At 41.7% G+C, this 8,074-nt stretch overlaps 1 protein-coding gene across 1 annotated transcript; it reads left to right on the plus strand.

The window, feature by feature from the left end:
* Window positions 1-2,279: 2,279 nt before the first annotated feature.
* Window positions 2,280-6,967, plus strand: FGF20 (fibroblast growth factor 20). The gene is given in 4 exon segments (XM_071432305.1): window positions 2,280-2,554; window positions 2,557-3,024; window positions 5,233-5,336; window positions 5,864-6,967. Coding segments are annotated over 4 exon segments (870 nt in total). The 5' UTR covers window positions 2,280-2,502; the 3' UTR covers window positions 6,110-6,967.
* The last annotated feature ends 1,107 nt before the right edge of the window (window positions 6,968-8,074 follow it).

An 8,074-nucleotide genomic window follows, 5' to 3' on the forward strand; every position in this document is an offset into this window, starting at 1 on the left:
AATTTCAGTCATTACATTCTCCACTCCTTTGGTAGCCACTAGGTTTTGCTTATGACAACATGCTATTCTTAGGCAATATACAGTAATTGTATTGTCTCTAGAAGTCCTAACTACTTGCTATGGAAATAAAAACTTGACCACATATATATTTGTTCAATGACACCGAGAGTGCCGTCTCTAGGAAGTATTCGTAGAGTCGATTAGATTGTACTGTATACTTTAAGTTGAATTATGTACTCTTGTAAAAAAACTCTTCAAAATTATTTAACTTCCCATGGTATAGTTTCAGAAGGTGCAAAAAAAAATCTTTAGCGTTATCTTTTCCTGTCACATGGCTAGTGCAAACACACGCACACACAAAATCTTATCTTTTTGTTTCTTTTCTGGTACTTTATAAAACAGCATAACCGGTTTAGTTCCCAGACATTAAAGACTCCACTCAGAAAAGATCAGTGTTATGTATTCCGCTCTACTTTAAATGTTTCCATTATATAACAGGAAAGATTTAGCCATAAGGGTCTTTCAGTGTGTGATTGCTGAAGACTTTTTTTTGCTCAAAATAACCCCAACCCTTCTCTACTGGAGACAGTGAATGTTATCTGAACCGTAGACCCCTCTACTGTTTGTAGGAGTCAAGGGTACTGCTTGGACCCAGGAACAGTATCTGTATGAGAGCATCTTTGGGCTTAGAACAAGATACCTCCTCCATTTAACTGTACCATCCTGCTGCATGTCCTGCAACTCAACAGCTGTGATGAGCAGTTTGATCTGGACCTGTCAGTCATGTCAATAAAAATGCTTGATGTTTGTTTCAAACGTTTTTGGTATATTTGAGTAATCAGTGAACAGGCTATTTGAGAAATAGGTGCCATATAGATTATTCAACTTTGATCTATTTCTTTGATTTAGCACTACAATTAAGTAGATTTGCTTCAAAGAGAAAGCTCATTGGTTGATGTTTTACACTGATGTGATAATGTTTACACAGATGTGCTTTGAAATCTCGATTATGGTGGATTTTTGGGTCCCACCACATGACAGGCTCCTGTTATCTGAAAGGTAAAATAATATAACATCTATCTGTAACTGCCTTCAGAACAGGTCTGCCTGTGCTCTCCTCTGAGGTGATTTATCTGATCATTGTATTTAGCATTAATTTTTTCAGTTTTAAATCCCTCCACAGTAAATCACTTGCTTTAAAGCAGCCTTTTTACAATTCAGGTGCACACAGGGGCAGTACTTAGGACTGCAATGATGAAAAGGTGTCACATTACCTGCTTTAAAGCACCTGCCAATTAATTAGCCCTGTACTCTCCATAGCAAATAAAGGTAAGCAGTCAAATCCATTTGATCTCTCAGATTTAGACTGTGACTGAAAAGACCATGAAGCAAGACGGGAGAACTAATCTCTCATGATTCTCTGCAATTTTTTTGTTTAAATGAAACCTTAAACCACCAAGTGATTCTCTTGAACTTTTGAAAGAATTACCTATGAAAGATCTTTACATTTTATACTCTAAAACCATGTTTTAACATTGGCAAAGAACTGCATATCTTAGATGCTGAGATAGGTCATGTCATTTAAGCCCTAAAATTCATTAGACTTTACAGAAAAGGCAGGAAAGATTGCAAAAGTCAAACTCTTAGATTTAATGCAGTGTTGTTTTAGCATTGGTAAATATGTTTTCCACCAAAATATATTTTCCTGTGTGAACCATTCTACTCTGGGGATGAAAAAAGTGCATATGCTCCTCTGGAACAGGACAACAAAGTCCCAAACCGATTCAAAATACTGTAGAACTACAACAGGGATCTTTCATACATAATATTGCTAATTTATGATGCTCACAGACCTTGGCTACCGGCCCAATAAAAAACCCCAAAGAAGATGGATTAGATGAGCCACAATATTTCTTCTTCTCTGCAAAAGATTTGAAAATATTTATCCCAAACTATGGGGCTGCCCCTTTATGTTTTTAACACCTCCTGTCAATACGATAGATCAGTTTAGTGTCACATTAATGATAAATGCGAGGGAGAATTTGCAGAGGGGAAAGCACCTCCCTGACTATGCCAATTTCTTTAGAAATTCCCCTCCTTGTAGTTGAAGCGATAAAAGGGAAGCGTAATGCATGTACATTTTATTAGCGTTTTAGAAACAGGGAGTAAAGCTGTCAGATCTTCGGGTTTTTTCTTTCATGTGTGTCTGGGCAGGTCTAACCCTCAGGTAACGCCCTTTCTCCTTCTTCCCTCCTGCCTCTCCTTGCACCTGTCCACGTAATGCTCCGGCAGCTCCCGCCCGGCCCCCGCTGCTCGCTCCGCTCCGCGCAGGGGCCGCGCCCGCGCCCCCGCCCCCGCCGCGCGTGTGCGCGCCCGGCAGCGCGCGGGGGGCGCGCCCGGAGCCCCCTCCCCGCCGCACCGCAGATCAGAGGAAGGTGCGAGCGGAGGGGGAGCCGGTTTACAATTTCAAACGCGGCCTCCCCGCAGCGGCTTCATTAACATATGTCAGGGGACCGCCGTATATATATACACACGCGCCAGGCTGATGAGCAGCACCCGCCGCCCGGCTTGCACCGCCTCGGATCAGCACGGCTCGGCCCCGGTCCGCTCCGCTCGGCCCTGCCGGCTCCCCATGCTTGGGGCTCCGCCGCGCACCCCCACATGCCCGCCGGGAGAGGCCGGCAGCCGCTCTCCGCCGCCGCGCCCTAGCCCGCTCGCCCCGCGCCCGCATGGCTCCGCTGGCCGAGGTGGGCGGCTTCCTGGGCGGCCTGGACGGCCTGGGGCAGCCGGTGGGTGCCCACTTCTTGCTGCCGCCCGCCGGGGAGCGCCCGGCGCTGCTCGGGGACCGCCGCGCCCCGGCCGAGCGGGGGGAGCGCCGCGCCCCGGCCGCGGCAGCGGCGGCGGAGCTGGCACACTTGCAAGGCATCCTGCGGCGGCGGCAGCTCTACTGCCGCACCGGCTTCCACCTGCAGATCCTGCCCGACGGCAGCGTGCGGGGCACCCGCCAGGACCACAGCCTCTTCGGTAGGCGGCTGCGGCGCGGCCCCGTGTGCGTGTGCGGGGTGTGGGTGTGTGTGAGCGCCTCTGTGTGTGCCTGGGCGGCAGCAGCCCTGCTCTTGGGAGGGAGATGAGATGCTGGTGATGCCGAGGCAGGTGGATGAGTCCTCGGAACAGAAAGGCTTCACCCTCCGGCGTTTGGCCGTGGGGTCTGCACCAGAGCAGGGTAGTGAGGGAGGGCTGTGCATCCCAGGAGAGTCAGGAGAGAGGCGCTGCTCAGCCTGTGCTGGGGGTCTGTGAGCACAGGCATACGCCGTAGGTTTATGGGAATGGTCGGGAGTCAGACTGATCCTTTTTGCACTCGCTGTTGGTATCGGAGCTTCTTGGGCCTCTGTAAGACGGTATAGGTCACAGACTTGGGCATGCTAATCTGAGGCTGCATTAGACTGCTTTGCTTCACAGAAGGACATAAAGCTGAAGCAGAAGAGCCTAAAATGCCTCTTTGATTAAGTGCTTAAAATCCTTCCCAGCCAGCTTTCTCTGTCAATAAACCCAAAGGAGGTGAAGGCAACCTGTGATATGAGAGTAAATATTAAATAGTAGTTGTAGAGGCTGGACATCTGAACAAACCTGCTGTTGTCAACTACGTGTGAGTTTTGGTGTGTATTGGTTTAGCAGTCGTAAAAAGGTGATTAAAGAGCTTCCTATCATCCTCCCCATAGTCAAAACAGTCTGCTGGAATGGCTCTTAATTGCTTTTATAACACATGGATGTTTTAAGAAGTAGAAGAGCAGTAGTGAAACAGACAGTTCTTCTCAGAAGGAAGATTTCCTACAGCATGTAAACATGAAAAATGTTTGCTTTAAAGGGAAAATCAAGTTAGCTATAGAGCTAGCATTTACTGGGCTTTTTAGAATTGTACTACCTTTATTCTACCACTACTCTTGGCAGGTTTGTCTGATGTGGTTTCTTTGTGGGTTGTATCACCTGCTTATTATGCTTTCGGAAAAGAGTGGCTTTGAAAATGATATCAGAAAGACAAAATGCCTCCAAACCTTTTATGGGACTCTGTGCTTTATGAACTGGAAAACGAGGACGATTTATGTGTGATACAGTTTTTAATGCTTACTCTTTGTAAAGGATTTATTTTCTTTGCTGTTTTTAATACAACTAAGAAACCTGCCGAAGCTCAATTAAAATTGAAAACATTTTAAATTATTGGTTAGTCCAGATAGTCCCTCTGTCTGAGACTGAAAATTGTCCTGAATCATATATAGTAAACAGACAAAAAGTCATAATCAGCTGCACTATTTAAAACTACTTACCTTAGATTCAGGGATTTTTTAAAACATTTTGTGGTTTTGCTGCTGAACAGCAGTATCTGAGATATGATTCTGGCACTTCTTTTTGAGGCTTTGTTTATGTTGTTAACAACTTCCAAAAAGCCAGTTCACACATTCCTTTTCTTTCATGTTTTGGATGTGCTGTAATCTGTGCATATCAATTGGTTAAGTATGTTGGCTTACCTTTGCCAAATTCAGGCTTCAAATAGTACCTCATGTCTCAAATACTTTATTAATATATATTACATTTTTGGGCAAATGTAATATAAATAACAATTATATTTGTTATAATCCAAACAGTAGCAAAAAAAGCAGCATATTTTATGTACTTTAAAAGCCTGCACTAAAGACAGCAAGTTGTGTTAAGAGGTGTGGGCCCATATGCTAGATAAGATGTCTGGCAAATACTTTTCTTTTTCTGTGGGTAGATTCTGTTATAGAAAATTCCGATCTGTACTTTGATTTCCATTCAAATGACCTAATAATGGATGTGTTTTTTTAAGATAACTCTGTAGAAGTAGTAAAGTATATTTTCAGGTAATTCAAACCAATCTTCCAATATTTGAGTAGGCAGTTTAGCAAATAGTGTACTATCATTAAAGACTCCAACAGCATGGTAGTAATGGCTTAAGTCTCAGTGCTGAATAAAATCCTTTCATATTCAACGTTTTGAAAAAGCTTCTTAAATGGTGGAGGATTCATGTTCCTAGATGAGGCTTCTCAGACTGCTTTCCTGAGATCAATGTGTATATTTTCACATAGTATTTGAAATTTCAGAGAAACTAGGCCACGTTTACTATCATATGTGCATTTTCTACTTGTTTTCAACTGAGTTTTTGAATGCTGTGTATTTTATGGTTACAAAATTAAGTAAAGCAATTTTTTTTTCCAGGTATCCTTGAATTCATCAGTGTGGCAGTGGGACTGGTCAGTATTAGAGGCGTGGACAGTGGCCTTTACCTTGGAATGAATGAGAAGGGAGAACTCTATGGCTCTGTAAGTACCACTTTCATATCAGCTCATACATCTTATATTCTTATATTATATTCATACATAAAATATTCTGTTTCTTCACTTCCTTTGGTTGTGGTCATTCCAGTTTAAAATGTGAGAAGTGATGCACACCACAAAGGAATATGTAAATACTCCCTGCTCTGTTACCTTGCATTTGAGTCCCTCTACCAAATCTCATTTGTAGAACAGCAGCTAGCCCAAGATAGAACTCTGCATAATACAATTCATTCCAAGATGATTTTAAAGTAAATCATAAATAAGTAGTATTTTCTTACAGTAAATGTTAACTAATTCATTTTTTAAATCTAAAATTGTAGGTGTACAGGTCCAAGTTTCCAAACTCATTGTCAGGTCTACATACTCTTCTTGGGTTTGGTTTGTTGACATTTAAATGAACAGTAGGGCTACACAAAGCCTAAAGCATTTTGTTTATTTTTATAAAATCTTTTTTCATGTCTTCAAATATCTAGTGGCAGCTTAAATTATTTCTTTTCTCTTTCTTTCTGTAGGAGAAACTAACTTCTGAGTGCATCTTCAGGGAACAATTTGAGGAAAACTGGTACAACACTTACTCATCCAATGTCTACAAACATGGGGATTCAGGGCGGAGGTACTTTGTAGCACTTAATAAAGATGGTACTCCCAGAGATGGGGCAAGATCCAAAAGACATCAGAAATTCACACATTTCTTGCCCCGGCCTGTGGATCCTGAAAGAGTTCCAGAACTGTACAAAGATGTGTTAGGATACAGCTGAGCAAAGAGGCAGCTTTGGCAAATACACCAACTGGAGCTGTTGCCCGTGCTTTCATGGCAATGCCAGCATGAGGAACCTGCAGCGGTCGAGGATACTGGATGTGAAGAACCCACTTGGTGAAAGGCAGGCCTCTGTTCTCTCTCAACCACTGGATCTGGGAGACAAAGCCTCGAAGATGAGTGTGGACCAGACTCCTCAAGACTTCCTGAATGGTTTGGTAGCCAGTCATCAGGGGGAAGAGGGACTTCCTAAAACATAACCAACTCCTGGCAATTCTGTCTGGATTACCTGTTGTCTGTAAATTAGCAAGGAACCATCTACATCATATGATGAGACAATGCTGGAAGAAGTAGAAAGAAATGGACTATAAAATAGTGATAAATCCTGGGAACTGTGTGTGAAGTTTTACAGGCTCCACTTTAGTGATGGACGTTAGATGTCAATACATAGCAGTCAAAACTGGAACTTTTCTTCAGGATGGACCTATTTATACATCTCCAGATAGCATATATTTATTTTATATATTTATTTATTGAAGAGTTTATTTTTTACTGGGATATGAAGAGAATACAAGTTCCTAACCCCAATGAGAAGTCATTTACAGTGCCAATTTTTACTCTGCATAGTGTCCTGATACAGAAATGACATTACATTGCAATGCATCCAAAACCTGAACATTCGTGTTTCATTGTTTATCAGTTACAGATAATTTTATATTTTATGTGCATACCATTGCCTTGTAACTGTCCTTATTTGGAAAAGAATGTTTATTTTTTTTTTTACTTATGAGAGTGCCTTACAGATTGTATTAAATTCAAATGCACATTTAAAAATGGCATTAAAAGTTACTTCACTTTCTCTGGTTTCCTGTTATTTTTAAACTGCGAATATCTTAGCACACTATGTACAACATTTCACACCTGCAACAATTGTGAAGTGTGTATTGAAGTTACCTTGAAAGAAAAACTAATATTAACTCTTGAAATCTTGGTTCAAATCACAACATGCTTGATGGTTTTTGGCCAAAGGATTCCTACTATCTTTACACACACACAATTAGCTATTCTCTGTAAAATCTTCATGTAGTATTCTCATGATTTATTGTTTCTATCAATATAGTTAAGGGTAAACAAGTTCAGAGGGCAAAGTTTCAGATACTGCTGTATGAAAAGCTGAGTGAGAGCTGCTTATCTGCTGAGTACAGAGAAGCTAAGAAGGCAACTTCCTTACCCTAATTCCTCATCTAGATAATATTTTCAGCATAAGCTGTTCTGTGAAAGCTGTCAGAACAAAGATGAGCTGTGTCTGTGTTACTTACAGCTATAAAACAGGCAGATCATACTAATTTAATTCAGAACTGTCAGATATGAAGCACAAACTCATCTGAATATTAACTGATGGGGAAGTCTGCTCTGCAGGAATACAAAGGGTAATGACAGATTTATGATTTAGACCTAAACCTGCTGAACCTGTCACATGATTGCCACCTGCATGGACAAGGCTGGCTCAGGAAAACTGCAGGGAAGGCAGTTCAGGAGAGGGCACCAGAGGTGGTCTCATGTTTCATCTGCCACTGTTCCCAGTGGGCTCCTGTTCAAGGTAACTCATTTGCACTCAGTTTTATGCAATTGTATATGGTTCAAGTACTGCACATGTATAATTTATATACAATCAAAGTATCAATGGAAAGCATTTTTCAGTATGTAGCACACTTGCTAGAACCTTTGCTGTGCCAGAGCTGCTTCTACTATATAGTGAGAGGTGGATGAGCATAGGTTACTGATGGATTGTTGACAAAATCATTTTACTTTCTGCCAGATAGAAATGAAATGCAGATACACAAAAGCATGTTTCAGCACTTTGTGCCTAGCAATGTGTAATTTACTGAAATAAAAGCTTTCATTTAAATTTTCTGAAAAATGGGAGGTGGAAGATCTATAGTATACTGAAGACATCTTAGTAAAA

Source organism: Agelaius tricolor, unplaced genomic scaffold (assembly GCF_023055355.1).
Source record: "Agelaius tricolor isolate 1412-34295 unplaced genomic scaffold, bAgeTri1.0.p SCAF_8, whole genome shotgun sequence".
Classification (NCBI taxonomy): domain Eukaryota; kingdom Metazoa; phylum Chordata; class Aves; order Passeriformes; family Icteridae; genus Agelaius; species Agelaius tricolor.